Genomic DNA, 26,558 nt, shown 5'->3' on the forward strand with positions numbered 1-26,558 from the left:
TGTTGGATGATTTATTATCATTCATACCTAAGTGTTATGCTTTTTGTTGTTCAACTTCTGTTGAAAACAGTATCTTTGCCTAAGAATCTAATGACAAATCCTCTTTGGAATGTGATTTCAAATTCTTTTTGGATTATCTGCAGACTCTCAAAAGAACTTGAAATGTTTTCTTGTTACCTATAAAATGTTAGAAACACTTGCCTTTCAAAACAGCAGCTGCAGGGTGAACATCTAGAAAATAAACCCAGAGAGGCTTCTCTTCTTCGTTCTGTAACCCAAATAGTCTACATATATTTTTCAATCTCTTTTTTCCTACACCTTTTAATATTAATCATAAGTTATGAATGGCGGGTGTGGAAGGAAGGGGACTGGAGAAACCCCATCCATTTGAAAAGAGTTCATTCTTTTTACCCTATTTTGCAGAGTGTCATTTTAAATAAGTGCTAGCCAGGAGAAGGTTTTTATTGTTTTGAACCACAGGCTTTATATTACCTTAAAAAAAAAACCTCTCAGCCGCAAGTTGGATGCTTCTGGCAGCAATACAAATCTAGCACCACCCAGGGAGGGAGCGTATTTCCTTCTTCGCTCACTTCTGGCAGGGCAGAGGAATGCTGGACACCGAGAGATGACAAGAGAGGCTGTCCAGAGCATTGCCACGCTGCTTCCCCATCCCTCGCCTTGGGCCTCCTCCCCTGGGAACACACAGGTAAGGACATAGAGGTGCTGATGCAAGTGGAGCATCCTAGCTCACTGTGACCAAGGCTGGGAGGAAGTCGAGTGCAATGGACTGAGGATGCCTACTGGGTCTCAATACCTCGGGAAGCTCAATGTGGCCTGGCGGAGGTCATAAGGTTCTCATTTCATCCACCACACTGCTGAAAAGGTCCTTCTGTGTTTCTTAGCCTTTCTATCTTTGTGTATTTCTCTGAAGCATGCTTTTCTCTAGACTATTAAGAAAAACATTGAAACAGCACTGAATGTTTGGATTTTGACAAATTGGAGGCTAGTTGTTCATCTGTTTTTCTTTTGTATTCAGAAATCAGAGCTTACAGCAATCTTGACTGCTGACAGTGAAATATCTTCTGAAGTTTCATTTTCCATGTAGTGTTGTAAAATACTACACGTGGATAAAATATAAAATTTAACATCAGACAGGGAGCTGAAAAACTACAGAGATAAAATGTTCCTATAATATGGCAGTCGTCTCTAAATATAAGGTTCCATGTTATAAATTTGGGTTCTTAATGAATTTTTTATATCATCAATTCTGTTTCCACTTAGATGTCAGAAACTGAGCTGGAAAAGATAAAAGTCAGAACAGCTAAGCATTTTGAAAATGACAAAAATAACATTTCTTGGTTGAAAGAAGGTAAGTTCTCTTACTGTTGATTTTCTATCAATGTGAAAATTGTGCTTTTGTTTATAAGCAAAAAAGAGTGGGCAGAATGGGGAAAACTGCCCTGCAGTTCAAATGATATTAATACTTCTGATTTTCTGTTTCTTTTTTTTTTTTTTTTTTTGGCCTAAGTGGTAGATTGAGGGTGTTTAGTATTGAAATGCCTTTTGTATTTCTTAGGCTGCAGGACACTCATGATTTTATGGGTAGGGGAATATACACTTCCAATTCAGATACACGTTAACTATATGGTTCTTGTTGTGCTAAAGAATTTTCTTCTTTGTACCCAGGAAGATGAAATCATTTGAGGACAAGTATTTTTTAAATAATAATCACAGAAAGGAGTGCAGGCTATAGGAAGTCATGTCTACAAATAGAATTGTCATTCACTGCAATTACAGAGCCACCTTCCCAGGGGAGAGTGCTGTCGGCCACAAGCACTATGTGCGTAAGACGCCTGCTTGAAATACACACACAAATCGATAAGTCCTCCTAGGAGGAGTACAAATTTGTGCACTTTCAAAAACACGTATAAACTCATGATTATTTACTAGAAGGCTTTATTTCATAATCTTTTCTTTTTATGAATACCTTTAATGTTTCTTAAAGGAAACTGATTTTATATTTTATTTAAATAGATAGGTTGTCTCTTTTACACCATTTCCTGAATCTATTCAATTGTAAAAAGATGGCTCTTAAGTAGTTGCCATTCCTCAAAACTGTTTTCTAAGGTCACAGGAGACTTTAATATATATGTCAAGTAAGTTCTATAACATCAAACATCATCATCATTATTACATCAAACTCAATGACAACGTGCATTAGTGATTATGCTGAATCATCAAAACAACCTTATAAAGCACTAATTACTCCTAACATTCAGGTGAGAAAACAGAATCTCAAAGAGTTTAAGTAAATTACCTAAAATTACAAAATTAGGAAGTGACAGAGCTGGGATTTGATCCCAGACCGTGTGACTCCACAGCATATAAATTTAACTACCACCTTTCACTGTGTTTCAAAGAAAAGATGTTTAAGTCACTTGTCAGGACATGATTTGTGCTCAAAAACTTTCCTAAAGTGTTTAAATCAACACCTTCACTTTCACATATACATCTTCCATCCACTCTTGTTCTTAATTGCTCTTTAGCACTGCTGTCATTTTTCAACTGTTCACTTTTTTTAAAAAGATTATCCTCCTGCCCCAGGGCCCCATAATCAAATTTAATAGCTGGGACTCATCTCTAGTGAAGACTTCATTTCAGGATAAAAGTGGGTACAGACATGAAGTATTTTCAGAATCATTTCCTTCCAAAAGCCACAGAGCTAAGAAATCCTTTTTTTTTTTTTTTAATTAAACAATCTTTTAAATGCAAACTTTAAAAAAAAAAAAACAGAAGTAAAAAAACAAAAAGTGAACTCAGGCTAAAGATTCCTCCGTGTTTTTGTTGGGAAGATCAAACCAACCAAGACAGAGGAGTTCTTTACTGCTACTTATAGGGAAGTTTATCTTGTTTTGCTTCAGCTGCTCCATGCTATAGATGTATCATAGAGAAATAATGACAAAATTGATAGAGCAGTCAATTGCTTCCTGAAAATTTTTGTTTTTAAAAAACTGTCTCCATTAAGTACAATGTAAGATTGAATTATTGTATTCTACAAAATCTAATTTCCCAGGTGACCTGTTTTATCCCATTTGGACACAATTTAAGCTACACTCAAATTATGTTTACTGTATTTCATTAATTGTGAATTATCAGGAGGAGTTAGTTTTTGAACATAAATGTCTTTTCATTTATTGTTAAGAAAAAGTTTATATGTTGGCTTATTAAAAAAGAAATAGACTGGTGCGGTGGCAATAGTAGAGGATTTGAAGTCAGGCAGGTGAAGTTTTAAATTTTCTGCTCAGTTGTTTGCTAGCTGGTCACTATACTCTTATTTAACCTCTCTGAGCTTCGGATTCCTTAGCCAAGGAGTATAATATCTACCTTGTGAAATTATGGGGAAGATAGGCCATTATTTTGTGTCTTTTATCCCCTCTTTAAAGCATGGTTCAAAATCAGATAATTATTTTTTGAGATTCTGGTTTGTAGTTTGAACGATGAGCACCACGATAAGTGCTATATGTTTTTATAGTAATGTCAACAGAAAGGACCTCTATAAAGAGGCGACAAGGCAGTTTATCTGGGATCTTAGAATTGCAGTTTGGGGGATCACAGATTTGGGAGGAAACCAGAATAGTGTCTGATCGGAGAAAATGGGCAGAGGGGTTATGGGGAAGAGAGGAAGATCGTGCAGGCTACACAAGCTGGTGACTGAAGATCTGGACAGGAGAGTAAATCTGTTCCACACATGACTTGGCTATCGAGCTTACTTATCCTTTACTGGGGGCAGGTGGGATTTCCTTAGTCCAGAAAAAAACCAGTTCTCAGCATTATTCTTTCCTTCTGGCAACTCAGCCAACTATTCAGTTGCTTTATTTTTCCATGTTCAAAGTTCAGCATGGGCAGCAAACATGGAGTTCCTTCTTGCATGCCTCAGTCATTCCTGCCATTGATTCTCTCACAGCATTTCATGTAAATTCCTTCCTTTTGTCCCTGTAACCATTTGGTGTGCTGTAGTTTTGGTCCATTTTCCAGATTAAAAGACAGAGGCTCAGAGAAACTAGATCTTTTTTTTTCGTCACACAAAAAAATGTTTTTATTTATTTAGCTTCTTAACAGACTCACATAACAGAAACTGAAAAATTCGTGTTAATGTTTAGTCTCTAAGTCATGTCCAACTCTTTGGCAACCCCATGGACTGTAGCCCACCAGGCTCCTCAGTCCATGGGATTTCCCAGGCAAGAATACTGGAGTGGGTAGCCATTTCCTAGTCTTTCCCATTCTATTGTTTTCCTCTATTTCTTTGAATTGATCACTGAGGAAGGCTTTCTTATCTCTCCTTGCTATTCTTTGGAAATCTGCATTCAGATGCTTATATCTTTCCTTTTCACCTTTGCTTTTTGCTTCTCTTCTTTTTACAGCTGTTTGTAAGGACTCCTCAGACAAGCATTTTGTCCTTTTACATTTTTTTTTCCTCGGGGATGGTCTTGATTCCTCCCTCCTGTACAGTGGCACGAACCTCCATCCAGAGTTCTTCAGACACTCTGTCTATCAGATCTAATCCCTTGAATCTATTTCTCATTTCCACTGTATAAATCAAATCATAAGGGATTTGATTTAGGTCATAACTGAATGATCTAGTGGTTTTCCCCACTTTCTTCAATTTCAGTCTGAATTTGGCAATAAGGATGATCTGAGCCCCAGTCAGCTCCTGGTCTTGTTTTTGCTGACTGTATAGAGCTTCTCCATCTTTGGCTGCAAAGAATATAATCAATCTGATTTTGGTCATTGACCATCTGGTGATGTCCATGCGTAGAGTCTTCTCTTGTGTTGTTGGAAGAGGGTGTTTGTTATGACCAGTGCGTTCTCTTGGTAAAACTCTATTAGCCATTGCCCTGCTTCATTCTATACTCCAAGGCCAAATTTGCCTGTTACTCCAGGTACTTCTTGACTTCCTACTTTTGCATTCCAGTCCCCTATAATGAAGAGGACATCTTTTTTGGATGTTAGTTCTAGAAGGTCTTATAGGTCTTCATAGGACCATTCAACATCAGCTTCTTCAGCATTACTGGTTGGAACATAGACCTGGATTACTGTGATATTGAATGGTTTGCCTTGGAAACCAGAAGAGATCATTCTGTCTTTTTTGAGATTGCACCCAAGTTCTGCACTTTGGACTCTTTTGTTGACTATCATGGCTACTCCATTTTTTCTAAGGGATTGTTTCCCACTGTAGTAGATAAATGGTCACCTGAGTTAAATTCACCCATTCCAGTCCATTTTAGTTCACTGATCCGTAAAATGTGAATGTTCACTCTTGCCGTCTCCTGTTTGACCACTTCCAATTTTCCTCGATTCATGGACCTAACATTTCAGGTTCCTATGCAGTATTGTTCTTTACAGCATCAGACTTTACTTCCATCACCAGCACATCCACAGCTGGGCATTGTTTTCATTTTGGCTCAGCCTCTTCACTCTTTCTGGAGCTATTTCTCCACTGATCTCCAGTGGCATATTGGGCACCTACCAACCTGGGGAGTTCATCTTTCAGTGTCATATCTATTTGCTTTTTCAAACTGTTCATGAGGTTCTCAAGGCAAAGATACTAAAGTGGTTTGCCATTCCCTTCTCCAGGGGACCACGTTTTGTCAGAACTCTCCACCTTGACATGTCTGTCTTGGGTGGCCCTACACGACATGGCTCATAGTTTCATTGAGTTAGACAAGGCTGTGATCCAAATGATCAGTTTGGATGGTTTTCTGTAATTGTGGTTTCCATTCTATCTGCCCTCTGATGGCTCCTTAGATGGCTCCTTAGAGGCTTGTGGAAGCTTCCCGATAGGAGGGACTGGCTGTGGGGGACTCTGGGCCTTGCTCTGATGGGCAGGGCCAAACTCAGTAAATATTTAATCCAATTTTCTGTTGTTGGGTGGGGCTGTGTTCCCTCCCTGTAGTTTGACCAGAGGCCAAACTATGCTAGTGGTAATGCTGGTAACGGTGACCTCCTTCAAAAGGACTTAGGCCAAGACTGTTGTGCTCAGTGGCCCTGACCCCACGGAAGGCACTGTTGACCCACACCTCTGCCGGAGACTCCTGGACGCCCATAGGCACGTCTGGCTCAGTCTCTTATGGGGTCACTGCTCCTTTCTCCTGGGTCCTGGCACACACAAGATTTTGTTTGTGTCCTCCAAGAGTCTGCTTCCCTAGTCCTATGTAAGTTCTGTAATCAAATCCCACTGGCCTTCAAAGTCAAATTCCCTGGGGGTTCTCAGTCCCTTTGCTGGTTCCCCAGGTTGGGAAATCTGTTGTGGGTCCTAGAACTTTAAGAACAGTGCGAGAACTTCTTTGGTATAATTATTCTCCAGTTTGTAGTATGTCTGCTTGGTGGCTCTGTTCACACACTGCACCTTCCAGGTCTGCTGCAGCCTGAGTGCCTGTCCCCATGGCAGGCCACTGCTAACTCATGCCTCTACAGGAGACACTCAAACACTCAAAGGCAGGTTTGGCTCAGTCTCTTGTGAGGTCCCTGGGTCCTCATGTGCACAAGTTTTTGTTTGAGCTCTCCCCATCTCTGCTGGGTATAGGGTTTGATTCTAAACATGATTTTGCCCCTCCTACCATCTACTGGGACTTCTCTTTTGTCCTTGGATGTGGGTATCTTTTTTGGTGGAACCTAACATTCTCCTGTTGATGGTTGTTCAGCGGTTACTTGCAATTTTGGGGTTTTCACAGGAAAAGATGAGCACACGTCCTTCTACTCTGCCATATTTTAGGGCCATTTGTAATTTATCAAAACCCCCTCCCCCTTAAAAAAGAAAAATAAATAAAGTAATCCTTCAGTATCCACCAGGGGATTGGATCCAGTACCCCCTGTGGATACCAACTCCAAAGATGTTCAAGTCTCATATCAGATGGTGTGGGGGTCAGCCCTCTGTATCTGCAGATTCAGAACCCATGGATAGGGAGGGATGACTGTAGAGATCTGAAAGTTGTTCAAAACCTTCTTTATGAATAACAAATTAATTGCTTCTCCTATCACAGTGTCTCTTGCCTCCCTCTGCAACTCCAGCTGAATACTCTCCATGGCTAAAATATAGGGAATCACAGCACTGCCTGATTAGGGTTGGAGCAAATGCTCACTGGGTTTATCTACATAAACCAGTTACCACAGCACCTGACCTTGGAGTGAGCGTGGAACCAAGAAGAGTCAGCATCATCACTTCCAACCTAAGTACTGATACTCTAACTTTTCATCTTCAAATACTCATTCGGTGTATCCAATTTGATTTACGTTTATTAAGGCATAAGCATAATAGTGCACATTTTAATTAAAAAAAAAAAAAAAAAAAGAAAGGAGGAAAGAAAGAAACACAGTCCTGCACTCAAGAATTTTACCTAATTGTCCTGCTTCGGCCTGAAAGGTGAAAAAGTTCTTTGGTTTCTACTTATCTCAAAGGGTTGGTTGAAGCAACATCCAGAGCTTTTTACTAACAACTAGGGTAAATAGTGTTTAAGAAACACATCAATAAACCTGAAAATGTATTCAGAGTAAAACTAACTGAATCTAGTTTCATGTTCTATCAAACTACCAGGCAATCTTGTATCATTACTGCCTTTGAACTCCTAAATCCTCAAATTTTAGATTGATCAAATTTCTGACTCCCAACTTAAGGAATTCAGCCGGATATAGATGGTGAGAGGATATAAATGTTTAAGAGCAAGTAACATGAAGTAACACACTCAAGGATCATACTCGAAGAAAACCTGTTTTAAGACAACCAGAAAAACAAAATATGATTGTGAAATATGCACCCAGGCAAGATGAGCTGTGCTGTGTAACTGTGGGCCAAGATGGTCTTGAAAGCCAGTTTTGAAGATGGCCATGAGCTATTTGCACAGGGGGAGAGAAGGAGTTAATGCCGGGAGCAAAAGCATCAGAGGCTGCATGATGCGATGCCCGCTTTGGTGCCAGGGAAATGGGCATGTTGGCTAGTTATCTGTGTATGGGTTAACACAAGAAAGGGAGGACAAAAAGACTGAGTGCCAAGTATAAGTAGTTGGAGATGGCTTTTTAAGTTGTCAGTGCAGGCAGGTCTGAGGTCAGGGACCAATATACTGAACTGTGATTTGGGCATATACGTCTGTAACTAGAGTGCAAACTGGCATGGGACAGGCAGAGGAAAGTTGAAGGCAAGATGGATGATGATGGCTAAGACAGCCATGCACTCAACAGCCTAGACAAGAGGGCCATACGACTGGCATAAAAGTCATAACAAGGAGAAGAAGAAAATAGGCCCAAATGTGAAAAATGTTATGAAGGAAAAATTGATATAACATAGAAATTGGCGGTGGGGGGGAGGGGAATTACAGGTGGAATAAGATGGCATGTAATACCCCATTAAGCCAGGGAGCATTCTGGGTAACCATTTCAGTGCTTGCTCCTTACATCATTTGATACGGAAGAGAAACAGCGAAATGAAGGGATGGGAGCCTTTAAATTGTTGCCATTTGCAGTTTAAAATCACAGCATCGCCAGTGTTTGAACTGCACACAATTTCCTAGAGTGGATCCTGATTTTTCAGGAGAAACTGGATTTCTATATGACATTGCCTGAATTCTAAAGGTTAACTAATAACAATGAACAGCAATAGTTGCAAGAAAATACCATGCAGGACAAATAAACCAGATTCTGTGAGTCTAGCTCAGCTCAAGGGCTACCAGTTTGTAACTTCTGTCCTAAAAGCTTGTCTCTCTCAACAAAATCTATTACAATTTCCTGAAAACTGGTTTTCCATAAATATTAGTCTCTCTATATATGTATATATATATACATACACACACACACACACACACACACACACACACACATATACACACACACAAAGTCAAAACAAAGCTTTGACCCAAAAATGTAAAATTAAGAACATTGAAATAAAGCTGTTTGTCTTTCAGAAGACTAGCTCTCCGTGATTGGTTTAGTGAAGCAGTCTCTTTATGGGTGTAATAAATAGAAGAATAAAATTATCCCAAGTTACAAATGTGTCCTCAACATACAAGGCAGAGTTTTATACTTCTGACCTGATGCTGACTCAGTCCCACAGCTGCTACACCGGGTGGTGCCACACAGGGAAAGTTCATATTACAGAAAATACTTGATTTTTTTTTTTTTTAATGGCAAGGGTGGAGGAGGAGGGCAATGAATAAGTTTGGCTTTCACTTTCCAAAAATGCCAGGAAGAAAAGATATGAAAGTTCTGTAGTCATTCTGAACAAACTATAGACCCTTTTCTATAAGCAATCACATAGTGACTATAATCTTTGATGATTTCAAAATAATTATTTAGATATATTTTCAAGAAAATGTCCCTAAACTTTAGTATCAATGTAGAGAAGTCAGGTCACCAAAGAGCTGGCAACTTGAATACAGGGTTTATCATTTAATCAGAGTTCATGAACATTAGAGACCAATAATTCTAGTTATTGGAAAATATCCAAGAAATTAAAAAAGCCATGTTCCACAAATTCCCTTCTCAATATATCCAAAACCTGAAGTCCATAACACAAGAATCCCATCTCATTTCTGTTAAGGTCTGTTTGCAAATGAGATGGAGAAAGTACAAGTCTTACATGTACTGACATTCATAAATTCACTAAACTTCCCTTAACTCTAAGTGAAGACAATTCACTTCATTTGCTCAAAAATAATTTCAGATCATGAGCATTAAGACAATTCCAAAATGCATTTTTACACAATTCAGCAAGCATTTGAAGAGGCTCCTCTTGAACTTGCAGATAATATATTAGGCAAAGAAACAAAGATGTCAAAAAATGAAAATGCCACAGGTTCTGCCCTCAAGGAATTCATGTTGTTTTTGAACTGTGGTGTTGGAGAAGACTCTTGAGAGTCCCTTGGACTGCAAGGAGATTCAACCAGTCCATTCTAAAGGATATCAGCCCTGGGTGTTCTTTGGAAGGAATGATCCAAAAGCTGAAACTCCAGTACTTTGGCCACTTGATGCGAAGAGTTGACTCACTGGAAAAGACTCTGATGCTGGGAGGGATTGGGGGCAGGAGGAGAAGGGGACGACAGAGGATGAGATGGCTGGATGGCATCACTGACTCGATGGACGTGAGTCTGAGTGAACTCCGGGAGTTGGTGATGGACAGGGAGGCCTGGCGTGCTGTGATTCATGGGGTTGCAAAGAGTCGGACACGACTGAGAGACTGAACTGAACTGAACTGAATGTCTATTTTACATTGTTAATGTGCACCAATAGTGTATCTTGATTTCCTTTTATTATGCGCACACAGGAAATAGAATCATTAGCTCTTATTTCGGTAGTCTCCATGGACTTGTGAACATGTGTTACCTAATAACCAAAACACAAGTAAGGAGAAGGTAACAATCAAAGAGAATGTTGTTTTGTTTTTAACCAGAGGTGAAAGGAGAAATTAGATGTGAAAATATGCCCTTAAAGAAGTAAACAAGCACAAGATCATTTCACAGGGTAATTATTTTGAAGTGTTAAAACAAGATGATATGAGAGAGACTGGTGTGGGGAACTATCTTTCAGAAGCAGCTGTCAGAGAAGTTTTGAATGAAAGATTATTGACCTGAAATTTAAATAACAAGAAGAAGCCAGCTGCCCAAAAGTCTGGGAAGAGCATTCCAACAGGGAAAAGAGCCTGTGTAATGAATGACAGTATGGTTCAGAATGACTGGATGAGAAGGAAGAAAGGGAAGGAAGAATAAAGGAAATAAGGGAGGGAGGGAGTAAGGAAGGGAAGGGAAGTGGGGGGAAACATGTTCAAGTCATAAATAATGTTGAACATTTGCTGGCCATAGGCAGGAATTTAGATGTTTTTCCCTAATCTGTATTAGGAGTCACTGGAGATTCTAAGTAGGGGATAAAAGCAACTATTTATACTGGATGTGGTAAAGAATATATGCAGAAATAAAACAGAAGACCCTGCAATTGACCAAGCAAAAGATGATAAATGGGACAGGCGAAAACTGTGAAGGTGAAAGAGGTAGAATAGTATTCAGGACCTATTTTGGAGATAGAACTAATGAACTGGCTGGTGCTCTGGTGTGAGGCAACAGAAAGGAGGCAAAATTAACTCCTGGCTTGAGACACTGCATGATGATAATGATGCATGAAGATTACGAGAAAAAGTGGCTGGAGATGGAGGAATCAGAAGATTTGGGTGGGTCCCATTAAATGTGAAATGGTGACATCCCATGAAGATTATAAATTGGGCAATAGGATACATGAGATCAGCTGTCTACTTTAAGTAACGCTGACAGGGAAGTTGGCTAGAGATTTTGCTTTAAGCCTGAAGATTGAGAAAGCATCTGCTGGTGGCAGAATACAGGAAATGAAATATCATTTCAAGTAGAAGGGCTAAGGTGGGAAAGAACGTGTCATATTCCAAAAAGTGAATGAAAATAAGAGGGGCTAAAGCATCTTGACCCAAAGGAAGGTTGGCATTTGATGAGCATGGGGAGTTTGCCCAGGAATGGAGCCTTGAAGCTTGTGTAGACCTTGGTCAGCATCTTGGATTCCAATAAACTGTCTACCCTGGAAATGCCTACTAGAGACATATTTTAACTTGTATTAAAATATATCCCACTGCATTTTATCCTCAAATGAAAGTTATGTAAAGGACTATCAAAAAGGGAGAAGCGGGTGCAGAGGATGAGGTGGTTAGATGGCATCACCAACTCAATGGACATGAATGTGAGCGAATTCCAGGACAGAGGAGCCTGGCATGCTACAGACCATGGAGGTCACAAAGAGTTAGACATGACTTAGCTGAAAAACAACAACAAACCAAAGGATAATGTACTACTTTCAAAATATCACAACTATAAAATGAGGCTGTCATAGTTTGTATTAATCAGGGTTCTCCAGAGAATCAGAACCAATAGGAAATAAAAATAAGATGGGCAGATGGAACATAGATCAGTGGATAGATAGGTAGAACATGGATGGACGGATGGGTAGACAGATAATAGAGGATTTATTGTGGGGGACTGGCTTACACACTTATGGAGGCTGGGTCATCCCATGGTCTGCTCAGGAGGCTCAAGCAGTAGTGTAGCTCCAGGCCAAAGCCCCAACTTCTGAAAGCCAGTGGTATAAACCCTGGTGCAAGTAACAAGTTCTGAGAACCAGAAGAGCTGATATCCAAGGGCAGGAAATGGATGTCCTAGCTCCAATGCAGACAGCAAATCTGCTTTCCCTCTTTATTTTCATTCTATTTAGCCCTTAACTCACTCTGGAAAGATATTCTCTTTAATCAGACTATCAGTTCAAGTGCTAATCTAGTCCCTCAAACAACCACATGGACATGCCCAGAAATAGCATTTTACCAGCTCCCTGGGTATTCCTTAGCCCCTCCAAGTTGGCACATAAAATTAATCATCACATAGTTTTTGAGAGGAAAGTAACAGATACTTTTTCTAGCTAAATTAATGAAAAGAGGAATTTATTGGAAGTCTGAGAGTTGCTCTGCAGTCTACAAGGAAAATTCAGGTCAGGGTGGGCAGGGAGTAATCTAACTCTGGTGACGCAGATGGCAAGATTTAACTCCTAAAACATAAGCTTCACACACTTTTCCTGCCCTTTCCTCCCTCCATATTCAAGACTTCAAATCTCAAGGCAGAAAGCTCAAGAGATTTGGCTGTGAGTCCCCATCCTGGCGAGGCAAGGAAGGGTACTTTGACTGACAGCACCACAAGGCTACACATGATGGGGGAGAGATGCTTCTTCAGAGGAAATTCAGGGCTCTGACACCAGAATGGAAGAAGGACAAATGCTATGTGGCTTCCAAATAAAGTGCACTCTAAGGGTTGGTACCCACTATCAAATTTTCAGTGCTTTGCTCCATAAGGGATAATATTTTTTTAAGAGCCTGACATGGGCTGTTGTTGCAACACTGAACATTTCAGGAAGAACAGTACTTACTTTAAATGTATTGGCCTTCTACTTAAAGTTCAAATGTCAGAATCATTTTGATTCTCTGATAACCTTATTTTATGTGGAGAATGTTCAGTAAAAGATGAGATCTTCTGTGTTCTCATAGGTCAACAAATTAAATTCCCGTGGCATATCCTACAGCTGACGGTTGAAATTTCTCTCCAACTAAGCCTATAAAGTAGTAAGTTCATTTCTTATAAAATGATGATGTTGATCCCAATGGAATGGAAGGCCTGGAAGATGCCATGTCAGCCATGAGACTATAACCAGATGAATTAATCAGTGCAAAGTCCCTATAAGTTGTTAAACAGCAGATTTAAAGACTCCTTTTCAATGATGATAGAACAGTACATCAAATCCAGAATGATCTTAGCTCACCATTATTAATTGCAGTTTTATGAACTAGGAGTGAAGCCATCTGTAGAGACTGGGAACCAATCTTTCCTGTCTCAACAGGAAAAGAAAATTGTAGCTAACTAGAAACTTCAAGAGATTTACTCCTTTCAACTGAGATTTTCAGGACACTCATTCATTTTCCTCTCTGTCACAACAGCTGTTGGTGTGACTCACTTAATCAACATTAGTATAAAGAGCAATCTCACAGAGAGAGAGGAAATAAAAAAAAAAAGGACCCTTATGTTCTATGGCTCACGAATAAGGACATTCCATTTCTTGTAAATTCCACAAAGAGATACTTTATTTTTATACGATTATGGCCCATTTCTTTCAGCTTAGGAACAGCATTTAGAGGGAATATACTCTCTAATAAAATGCACCTGCGCTAGGTGTGCACCAGACCATTAGTAAAAAAAAAAAAAAAAAAAAAATCGGAATGTGAAGCGAGCAAATGAAGACATCAGTCTACAGGCATAAATCACTTCGACCATTTTAGCCATTATGTAAGCCTGTCAAAAAGTAAATGTGAAGCAAAGGCAAAAAGCAAGGGCCATGACAGTAGTTCTGCCAGTGTATAACTTCAGAAAAGACAGACCAACTCCTAGAGGCATAGGATTAAATAAGACATCAGGCAGTTTCTCCCTTTGAGCCGAACTTCCACACGAGTCTAGATCTGAAAAGAAAGAGCTACATTGCAGAAGCTAAGAAAGGTACTTGATGATGTCTCATCCCAAAGAATAGACAAAAGGAGAGGAAAATCTGCACTTTAGCTCTTTCATTTGTCATTTGTTTCTTTCTTATATTTAGAATATTCAGCATTATAGACAGGAAACCAAATTTCTCTAACAGTTACTGAAAGATCTATGTAAATACTAAAACATTCTGAACTGAAATTTCACTAAAATATATAAAGTTTCTACAAATAAACTGTTCTGAATAATAAAAAATAATTTATCAAAAATTATATTCTATCCACCTTCAAATAAACAAGATTCCACTCTATGTATTTGTCTTCAAACTAATTTCTTAGACCACTACATGAAAATGCAGACTGATAAGACAAAATGATTCATACCATAAAAGAGGCATTTGTTTTACAAAATAATATACAATTAAGTAAGCCAAATCAACAAATGTTTTGATTTCCTGTAAGGCACAAACTTGTGCAAATAATATACCAGGACTTCTGTGCCCAAGGAACTTAAAATTCAGTTGGGGAAATAAAATATCAACATATCCCATTTGCCATTAGGATTCAGACCAGACAAAAGCAAGCTTTTCAGCTGTATTTGACACATAGTGTAATGTGCATAACCAATTTGGAGGCAGTTTTTCAGTATCAGATCCCTCATACAGCAAACCAAACGGGTACATAGAATTCCTTAAACAGATACAGATTTCTCTTAAAATTAAAAAAGAGCTGTTTGGTTTCCTTTATTTTTAATGTATATAGCAGATTTGGTCTAAAACAACTGTACTAAAAATCCCCTTGAAAACAGAAAGATTCATTTGAAAATATTAACTTCTTACCTATGTCCCTTAAAAGAAAAGACCTTTTGTGTAAATATTCCTTAATGTATTAGCCAGCCTTTTTTCTTCAAAAAAAGGGGCGAGGAAAGAAAAAGAAAACAACTGATAGCCTTATTTTAAAAAGAGCAAAACGATAACATGAAAAGACACAGATACTTAATAGTAGTAAGGAACTTCACTTAAGTCTCCAAGGGAAATTCTAACATGAATGATTAGTGAAGAGGGAAAACTGCACTACGGACTTAAAAAAAATAATAACAACTGGAAGGTATAGCATATTCATAGGTCATGAACATACTGGTGTTTCCAATATACTGCTATTAAAACTCTAAATTCTGTAAGCTAACAACCATTCATTAAGAACCTACTCTCAGGTCTCCAGATTCTAGGGCAAATTACCAAGTCTGAGTTCTAAACTCAATTCATCATTTGCTCTCTAGTAGTAGAATGTAGGTTTTGCTTCAGTTTCTTAAGGACATCAGTCTCATCTTGAAGTCCCCTAGCAACTAGGAGAAATAACTTGTTTTCGTCACTCCACAGGTTAACAATGCTAATTAGAGATCAAATTTCATTTGGGACTGGTGCACTGGGACGACCCAGAGGGATGGTATGGGGAGGGAGGAGGGAGGAGGGTTCAGGATGGGGAGCACATGTATACCTGTGGCAGATTCGTTTTGATGTTTGGCAAAACTAATACAGTGTTTCAGGTTTAAAAATAAAATTAAAAAAAAATGCAAAAAAAAAAAAAAGATAACTCTGAAGGGGGAAAAGTGACATGGTTAAAAATAAATAATTATATATTACATATATAATATATGTTCATATATCTAACATATCTATATATTTATGAAACAAAATATTTTATTCCATTCTCTCTGCCTTTCTAACACAATACACTTCTTGACTATCTTCTCTAAGACTGTAACAGAGTATTTTATTATGAGACATAAATAACACTCCACGTATTTACAATCAATGTATATTTGATATACCAGTGTGTGTGTGTGTGTGTGTGTGTGTGTGTGTATGATAAGGGAGAGGTGGTAGAAAAGGAAACTATCATAAGTAAACAGATAAAGCAAAAATGTTAAGTATTAGATTGTTAATTGCTCAAGGACAAAGGTGTATTACTTCTTACTTCTATAACTGGGAATCCAGATAGCCCCTAAAACATAGCAGATGCTCAAAAAATGATATGAATAAATGAATGAATAGATAAATATATTCCAAAGATGATATGATATTCATAAGTAGGAAAGAACATATCTAGAATTCAGAGAAACTGGGGATGTGGCTGGGTTATGCATCATAAGTAAAGTTTTAATAGGAAGTAGCATTACAAGCTGATGGAATATGATGGTCCAAAGTGGAGTCAGAGAAGTCTGAGTTGTTCAGAGAACAGTAGCTAAGTTTGGCTGGGTCAAGGGTATGTGTGTGACAGGAAGAAATAAGCACTGGCTCTATCATGAAAGACTTTGAATGCTAGACTGAAGAGCATAAACAGAAAGTTCTGGGGCAAAAAGAAGCTATCAAATACATCTGGGATAGGGGTTGGGAAAGGGGACAGGATTTAAAGATGGGAGAAAACTCTGTGCTTTAGAAATATTTGTGATTTGAGGACATTAATGTAAATAGACTGAAGGGTAGAAAGAGAGGTGAAGGGTGGAATAGAGAGACTAGTTAGAAGCTTGTTGCAACCGCAGATGAGAAAGAATGATTTCTAAATTGAGTTACTGGTTGCCAGAACAATGGAAACAGAGACTGACGAGGAAGAGAGTGGTAGACCCAACACTTTCGCTATGGACTAGATGTTAGAGCATAAGAGACAGAGTGGTTGTCAGAGATACTAGAAATCCTCAGGATTTAAACTGAAATGTGCATGTGTGTGTGTGTCTGTGTCCTTATGTAAGTAATCTGTTTGTTTCAGAAAAATTAGAAAACACAAATGGCAAAAAATTACTCCAAATCTTAACATCCAGAGGTAGCCACTGTACATCTTTATTTTTCTCTTTTATATGTGCACCACACAATATTTGATAAATATAATGAAATCTGATTATGTAATATAGTTAATACTGTATTTTCTTATTCATAAATGAACATCAATACCTTTCCAGGTTGATAAATATACATTTACAGCATCGTGCCAATGGCTGTATGTATTGTATGCTGTGCTGTGCTACGCTCACTTCGTCATGTCCAGCTCTCTGTGACCCCATAGACTGTAGCCCGCCAGGCTCCTCGGTCCATGAGATTCTTCAGGCAAAAATAGTAGAGTGGGCTGCCATTTCCTCTTCCAAGGGATCTTCCTGACCCAAGGATTGAACCCATGCCTTTTGCATCTTTTGAATTAGCAGGTGGATTATTTATCACTGAGCCACCTGGGAAGCCTGGCTATACACACAGTGCTCCATTATTGAAGTAATAATATATACATCAACATTTCCTTGCTTTCAGATATTTAGGTTATTTCCTCTTTTTTTGTTTTTTTTGCTTTGAAATCTCAAAAGAATACAATATCTATTGGGATTTCCTTTTACATGGACTAACCAGAAGCACCTTGTATAGTCCTCAAACCTTACCTTTGGCTGTCAGGGAACACTATATAATATACTGCATATCAGTGCTTCACTTTATGTTCATAACAGCCATGCACAGAAGAGTGTAAAGGTCAGAGAAGTTTTTAAAATGTTCACAGATAACAGTCCCAGATCTCAAGCTTAACATGCTGATCCCTATTCCAGTGCTTTTTCCATCACAGACTCTGCTGTCAAATACACTTGAAGGTAGATAATCAATAATCCCTCACCATCACTCATTAAAAGGACAATTAAAACTAAAGGAAACTGAAAAGTTTGGGGAAGTCTTGTGGGTAATGTATCTTTAAACCTCTAATTCATTTAGTTGGATTCTCTACATACCTGTCTTCAGCACAGACATGGTGATTTAAGTGGGAAAGAGGACTTAGTTATGACTTTAGACAAAGATTCAGAAGCCGACTTATCTACAGATTGCAATGATTAAATAGTTCAGAATGAAGCACAACACTGTAATATTGCCACATTCACATTTAAGAGATAAAAGTTGGGAGTTCAGCTCACATAATATCCAGCCATTTAAGACACAAGAGAGTTAATCATTTTAATATCTTCCCATTGATGTTGGCTAACCAAATAAAAAACATTGCTGATGGAGGAGGGAAGTGGAAATCTCACTTTGTTTGCTGATCCTTGTGAAACAAACACTTGAAAAATAAAACATATCATATCAAAGTTGGGGGGGAGGGAATAACTCCAGTTGCAGAATCAACCATGATCAGATTAAGAAATAGCAATATATTTTTGCATGGCTAATAAACAGATCAAAAACCTGCAAAACTAAGGATGTTTGGATTCCAAATCTAACTCTAATTTTCAAATATCCCTATCTGGTCTTACCATCTCTCCAGCAAGAAAATTACATTAAACATAGCCCTGCTTTCTCATATTCAGCAAGTAGCATTCCACTGTCAATCTTAGATGTGACCTTAATTTTTCTTCTTGTAGTTAGAATTTTTCAAAAATTGTCCCCTTATATCTTTATATAGTAGTAAATGATTTTAGCAAAAATAAAAGACACCATTCTGTACTAAAAGCCTGAAGCCAGAAACAAACATAATGTATTTCAGATAGATATTATGGATACTTCATCCATTGTCTTTTTCATTTGCAAATTCAATTTGATTATACTTTGGTGATCAGAAGCCTGCTAGTTTACAATAATAATATTTTTTAGTTAAAATAATAAAGCTAACTTTTTAGGTAATCAAACAGCACTTGACAAACTACCTGAATTCCTACCATCTGTCCCACAAAAAGAAAACAACAACAATAACAAAATGCTTAAGGAACAATTTTAATTTCTCACTTCACATAGTAAAGGAAACTAGGAAGTTTCATGCAACTCAAAGAATTCTGATTATATAAATACACTTCCTGCTCCACAAGGCACCTAGACATAAGAAATGAAAACCATTCTTGTTTCTGTCTAACCAATTGAAACTATGGCAATTATATGAAATTGGCATTAGTAATAAGAGAAGCTAATTGAATAACTTGGGGTTAAGCAGAAGTAGAGTCTAATTACAGCCCTCTAGTGGCTCAGATACCTTAACTGTTAATTTTCACCAAGTCATCTAGTCTTTGTGATCTGAGGCGATTTTCATACAACCTCTATCTAAACCTTGTAGGCTCTTTGGTTCTTTTGCTTTGTTTTTGTAAGGACTTATTTTACAATAACCAACTACTCAGAGGGAAACAAAATATCTGCACAATTATTAAGACTGTACAATATTAAATTCAACAAGGAGAGAATTGCACTTAAATGTAAATTTAGTTTGTTCTCTTTTTTAAACCTAAGCAGAGATCAGGGCGGAGAAGGCAATGGCACCCCACTCCAGGACTCTTGCCTGGAAAATCCCATGGACAGAGGAGCCTGGTAGGCTGCAGTCCATGGGGTCGCGAAGAGTCAGACACGACTGAGCGACTTCACTTTCACTTTTCACTTTCATGCATTGGAGAAGGAAATGGCAACCCACTCCAGTGTTCTTGCCTGGAGAATCCCAGGGGCGGGGGAGCCTGCTGGGCTGCCATCTATGGGGTTGCACAGAGTCGGACACGACTGAAGCAACTTAGCAGTAGCAGAGATCAGGGGAAAATAGCCTTGTATCATTTCAGATTTTCATAAGGAATAATATATATACTAATTAGTCAATCAGAAATCACTGGCACAACCATGATATACTGGGGGTGGGGGTAGGGGGGTATCTAATCAAAGCCTGGCAATAGGCTGGACCAGAGAAGCAGATCATAGTATACTTATTACCTATGTGAAAGAAGTTACTTAAAGGGTAATGAGAAAATATTAAATGGCCTTTAACACAGAAATACAATTATTAGATTTGCTTTTTTTTTTTTTAAGACCACTATGGTGTTTTGTTTTGTTTTTTAATTGGAAGATAATTGGTTTACAATGTTGTGCTGGTTTCTGCCATACAGCAATGCAAATCAGGTATAGGTATACATATATGCCCTCCCTCTTGAACCTCCCTCCCACCCTATCCCCCATTCCAGCCGCCAAGGTTGTCACAGAGCTCCCTGGGTTACACAGCAGCTTCCTACTAGCTATCTATTTTACACACACTGGTATGTATAAGTCATTGGTACTCTGGCAGCAGTGTGGATGTGAGAGGCTTCATAGTAGCTCACGTAGAGATGTTTTAAATGATATTATGAATGAGAAAATAAATTTTGATAATTTGCTGAAAATTACAATTGTCGGGACTTCCTGGTAACTTGGTCCTGCATATGAAGGAGAGAAAGGTCAAGGACAGTATCCAAGTTGCTGGGTCAATTACCAAGGTCCTTGCTCAGTTGGAAACACAGGAACTGTGGTGTGTATTTCACTTGGTGTGAGTTACATAACTAAATGTTTTTCTTTTTAAAATTACCTTATTTGGAGAAGTATGTCCACCAATGTCAGGGTGTTAGAAGTGTTGGGTTCTATTAATAGAAATGGAAGTTGAGTATTTCTTAGACTGCAGACACTAAAATGGAGTGCATCACATTTTCAAGTAGTTTCTGGATGCTAAAGTTAATAGGGAGGAAGCAGTATATTTAGAGTTCTTTCAGTTACTAAGTTGGAGAGATAACAAGTGGAAGATCTGGAGAAGGAAAAGAAGCACAGGGTTTAAATGAAGCTCCTTGGATTCATATATTTTAAACTTCAAGTTTATAGGCATTGGAAGAGGAATCTAAGGTTGTGCTGTGCTTAGTCACTCAGTCATGTCTGACTCTTTGCAACCCCATGGACTGTAGCCCACCAGGCTCCTCTGTCCATGGGATTCTCCAAGCAAGAATATTGGAGTGGGTTGCCATGCCCTCCTCCAGGAGATCTTCCCAACCCAGGGATTGAATTCAGTTCTCCCACATTGCAGGCGGATTCTTTACTATCTGAACCACAAGGGAAGCCCAATCTAAGGTTAGTAATGGGTATACAAAATTTATTTATTTTCTCTTCACGTTAATACAAAGTAAAGAAAGTATCTTGATAAGTAAAGCTTTCACCCTTTCCCCATCAGTAAAAATGCTGCTACTCAGAATGAATGATAAGATGTAAAAGAGATCTAGAATTCTGTTGATGTATTCAACAAGTTGACTCACACATTAGACATAGTCATACTGGGGTAAATAGAGGTTATGAGGTTTGCAAATCAAGCCTGTGTCTATTTTTACACCTAATTTAACTTTGTTATTTCCATCAAGATGAAAGAATATAATGAGCAAGTATGGGAAGCAAAGAGGAAATAAATGTGGGGCAAGTGTTTTTACCAAATCATACTTAGTTTCATTAATTAAAGCCTGTATCAACAGCAAAGACACAACACTTTCGCCTCAGATAGTCAATATGAATCAAAGGACGCCATGATCAAAAATACAGAACTTTAAAAACATTTCCATTGCATAATTTATACCTTTGGGGATGATGCCATCAACAGTAAAGTCTTTGGAACCACAGTGACCTGTATTTAAAATCAGGTTCTACTCCTAATTAAATGGTGAATTTAGGCAAATCAGTTAACATCACTGAGTTTCAGTTACCAAAGCTATAAATCAAAAATAATAAAGGCTGTTGCAGCAGATACAGTAGATGGCCTGCCCAATATCCATTTTACATCTCCTCTTAAGGAACCTCAATTTTGTTCAGAACCAACCTATTTCAGCTTGTTTCTAGCTTGAGCTTCATCCAACCCAGCATTCCGCATGATGTTCTCTGTATATAAGTTAAATAAGCAGGGTGACAATATACAGCATTGACATACAAGCTGAAATCAAGATTACAAGGGAAATATCAACCTCAGATATGCAGATGATACTACTCTAATGGCAGAAAGTAAAGAGGGACTAAATAGCCTCTTGATGAGGATGAAAGAAGAAAGTGAAAAAGCTGGCTTAAAACTTGACATTCAAAAAACTAAGATCATGGCATCCAGTCCCATCACTTCAAGGGTAATAGATGGGAAAAAGGGGAAACTGGCAGATTTTATTTTCCTGGGCTCCAAAATCACTGCTGATGGTTACTGCAGCCATGAAATGAAAAGACGCTTGCTCTTTGGAAGAAAAGCTATTTGCCAACAAAGGTCCATATGGTCAAAACTATGGTTTTTCCAGTAGTCATGTATGGATATGAGACTTGGACCATAAAAAAGGTTGAGTGGCAAAGAACTGATGCTTTTAAATTGTGATGCTGGAGAAGACTCTTGAGAGTCCCTTGGACAGCAAGGAGATCAAACCAGTCAATCCTAAAGGAAATCAGTCCTAACTATTCACTGGAAGGACTGATGCTGAGACTGAAATTCTAATATTTTAGCCACTCTATGCAAAAAGCTGACTCATTGGAGAAGACTCTCATGCTAAGAAAGATCAAAGGCAAAAGCAGAAGAGGGTGACAGAGGATGAGATGGTTGGATGGCATCACCGACTCGATGGACATGAGTTAAAGCAAACTCCGGGAAATAGTGAAGGGCAGGGAAGCCTAGCGTGCTGCAGTCCATGGGGTCTCAAAAGAGCTGGAGACCACTTAGCAACTGAATAACACCACCACCTGTTTCAGCACAGCCATGCATTTCCAGGGAGGCTAGCTCTGTCAACAGTCCCTGAAGTGAAATGAATTCTGACTGGTTTAACTCTAACACTAACACTAACCAATCATGGTGATCCTGTTTTCCCTTGCCAGGAACAGTTTTAGACAATAGTGTGTGAACTAATTCAGGACAATGAGACATTAATCTGCTGGAGACTTCTGGTATAGGTTTTTGTCTTGTTTTATTTTGTGTAAGGAAAACTGAGTTGATTGCTTTGTTTATTTATTCATTTTTATTTAGATTTATTTGGATCCTAAGAAATCTTACGAGAAAAATTCTTCTTCCTTTTGGATTCCGTCAAGTCTTTATGTGATGCGTGAAAGTGGGAAGCCACCTCATAATCATAAAGGAAAGTCAGACTAATTATAAAGCTGCACATCCGACCTAAATTAACACAGGGGGAAAAAAAGGAAACAAAAATCTGTGTTCTTATGTGGGTTGTCTGAGCCACTGATTTAATCAACCCTTGAGCCAGTCTATTTCTAAAACTGACATATAAGAAATAAATTATCTTAGATTTTAGGCAAGTTTGAGTTGGAATTGTCTGTTACTTTCAGCTTATGGCTACTTTGCAGAATGAATAATAAATGAAAGTACTGAATACCCAATAATAACTACTATTACGCTTTAAACTTTTTTCTCGTAATCACCTTTTAAGCCTCTTTCTCTCTTTTCCTAACCCTTTTGAAAGCAACAGGGAATGTGTGGTTTCTTAGTCCTTCCTATATTCCCCAACATGCCTACAACAGTGTTTGTCAACAAAAAGGGCTTATAAATATTGTGAAATAGAATAGAATCAAATGAAATGGAATTGAATCAAAGCATTTTCATTCATTGTACTACAAAGGTCTATTAACCAACTAGAGCGGACAGATTTTGTTAGCAAAAAAGGGTATGTTTTATAAAGACTAGTATGAGGAAAATCAGTGTACATTTTATTCTAAAGAATGATATCTTTTTCACTCTAAAGAGAAATATAAATTTCCATGAACCAAGTTTTAAATGCTAGAACAATACCTGTTCTGAACCAGTGACATTTCTAAAGCACTGAAAAAGAAACTCAGATGAGAAAACTTAGAACATGAAAATGTCTTTATGAAAGCAAGCTGTACTTGCTTTCAGTTATCAGTTGATTAACTTACCAATTTTAATACAAATTGATAAATATTAAAAATCCATTCAACCGTTGCCCAAAGTACCATCCTTGATCTTATATTCATATTCCTGAGTGACAGCTTATGCTTTTAATGTTTCTCTACACCGTCTTTCATCAGACAACTCCACTTTTTTTTCTGGCTCTAAGAGTCTCTTTAGGCCTCAATGTGTAACACAAAAATTAAGTAATAAAATAAAAAACAGTACAGTTAATTGTACCAATTAGCAAATATAAGCAGGTTCATAAGCAGGCCTTTTTCCTCCCCCTCTCTTTTCAGTAAGAGTCAGATATTCATTCATCTTTTTTTTCTTTCTTAAGCCTGTCTGGATGAAATTAGTATCATGAAAACTGTTATTTCTAGTAGAATCAAGTATTGCATTGAAAAGAGAAAATAGGAAGAAAAGGAAGAGGCCTATCAGGAAAATCTTATTTGGGGACAAATACCAAGCTAACATCATTTTATATCACTGTAACACCCAACTAAACTTTTCACTAACTCTAACAAAACTTTAGAGTTCCTTTTAATCATAAATAAAGGTGATATCATAATAATTTGTATTGGCAACAACTGTGACTATAAGAAAAACAGAAATCATGGATAGTTTCACACCTTAAAGTTGTTACCAATATTTCAAAATGTTATTTTTATTTCATCATTAGTTATCCAATTTCTGGATCTTCTTGAGTTTATTGGGCTTCCCAGGCGGCATTAGTGGTCACGAATCCTTCTGCCAAAGCAGGAGACATAAAAGATGCAGGTTCAATCCCTGGATTGGGAAGATCTCCTGAAGGACGAAATGGCATCCAACTCTAGTATTCTTGCCAGGAAAATCTCACGGTCAGAGGAGCCTGGTGGGCTACAGTCCATAGGGTTGCAAAGAGTCAGACACAACTGAGCATCTGAGCACAGCACATTGAGTTTATTTGATGAAGAGGCACATATATTACTTAATCAACAATTTTAAAATATTTTGATAACTATATGTAGCTGGTTTCCTCATAACCCCATGGATTTTATTTTATGCATTTAAAACATGATTCTGGAAAATAGTTATTAGCCTTCACCAAGCTTCCATGGCTTCAAAAAACAATATTAAGGACACCTGAACTAAGGAAATGCAAATAAGCAGAACATGTTCAGAAATCTAAAAAGTAAGGAGAGAGGCAGAGTCTAAGTCAGCTAAGACTGAACCTCTGCCCCTCCCATTATACAATATGCTATATCTTTCTTAACAACGAAAATCAAAGTCGACTACACTTCCTACAAACAGCTTTTACTTCTGCAAAAAAGATAAATTCTTAAGTTTTCATAAATCAATTATCCATATATTTCTCCTGTTGGATAATTTTAAGCCAAAAATATTCTAAGCTTATTTTGGAAAAGTTGATTATATTCAACTTATACCCACCAGAGTAGTTCTACCATCAAAAGAAAATTTTGCATACAATTTCTACCTTTTAATTGCAATTCCAGTGTGTGACTATGAAATGGAAAATAATTATTTTTTATCTATAATTTATCTGCAAATTATAGATAACACATGTATATATATATATATATATACACACACAGATATAGATGCCATATACACATCATCAAATATGTGGTTTTTGATGTCTACACATCATTAAAGAGAACATTTCATAAGCTAAAGTACTGAAAATGAATTTTGATTTTATTAATATCAAATTTTAAGGTGGTATAAAAGTGCTGTTGCTCAAAGAGAAGACAATCCATCCCAATACAAGAATCCATATATTAAAAAAATATGTAAAAATACATAACAATGTGAAACCCTCCTACACATAAAAGAAATCACAAGTCTATGAACTTGCTTTACTCAATGTCTCTCAAATTAAAGGAGCCAGACAAATAGAGCTAGAATTTCATCTATGCAATTGCTTCCAGATTCTCCTTTATAATTGTTAAGTGATTAACAGTAAAATAATAGCAATTGCATTTACTAGGTGTTGGGCACACTGATTGAAGCTATAGCTATAAAAGAAACAGGGCAAGCCCGATAACTACACTCAGAGATTCTGGTCTGGTAAAGCAGGTATTATATAACATAAATAATCAGGTAAACATAATCGCTAATATTATGAAGGAAAATTGTAGGGTGTATTCTCTCACTTAATTCTTAACAACAACGATGTGAGATAGGTCATATTTTAATTTCATGAAAAGAAGCTTAAATTCAGAGACATGGAATAATATCCCATGTCGTAAGGGGGCCACAGAGGTACGAGTATAACAGAAGTAGAAACATACAAACTTAATTGTAGAGTATTAGCCGACTCTTTGGAAAAGACCCTGATGCTGGGAGAGATTGAAAACAAAAGGAGTAGAGGGAGACAGAGGATGAGATGGTTAGATAGTATCACTAACTCGCTAGACATGACTTTGAATAAGCTCCTGGAGATGGTGAAGGACAGGGAAGCCTGGAGTGCTGCAGTCCATGGGGTCAGAGAGAGACTTGGCACCTAAACAACAACAGCAATGTTTAACTTCCTGAGGGAAGAGAATGATTATTTATTCAGCTCTGAAACCATCACGCCTTGTATATGATAGATAAAACTTAACAAATGAATGATGAAAAATAAATCATTGAACAAAACTTAAGTAAGAGATAGAGAATGGGAGAATACAAACTTATATTTCTATGTTATGCCAAGAAGCCAAAGACAAGATCTGTAGACTATATGTTTTGGAAGAAGGCTAAGTTCACCTTTCGTTAAAACAAAAAGGTACTATTCTAATGAGTGATGTTTGTAATGGAGGAAGTCATGAATGCCTGGGGACAGAGGTATACA

The 26,558-nt window shown here is 37.8% G+C and overlaps 1 protein-coding gene across 1 annotated transcript in view; it reads left to right on the plus strand.

Annotated features, from left to right (window-relative positions):
- Positions 1-216: 216 nt before the first annotated feature.
- The window catches only part of MDFIC2 (MyoD family inhibitor domain containing 2), a 112,707-nt gene continuing 86,365 nt past the window's right edge, over positions 217-26,558 (plus strand). Inside the window, exons 1-2 of the mRNA XM_044933713.2 lie at positions 217-706; positions 1,282-1,369. Of these exons, the coding sequence (XP_044789648.1) occupies positions 626-706; positions 1,282-1,369 (169 nt within the window). The 5' untranslated portion in view covers positions 217-625. The remainder of the gene's footprint in view (positions 707-1,281; positions 1,370-26,558) is intronic.

Source organism: Bubalus bubalis, chromosome 21, assembly GCF_019923935.1.
Source record: "Bubalus bubalis isolate 160015118507 breed Murrah chromosome 21, NDDB_SH_1, whole genome shotgun sequence".
Lineage (NCBI taxonomy): Eukaryota > Metazoa > Chordata > Mammalia > Artiodactyla > Bovidae > Bubalus > Bubalus bubalis.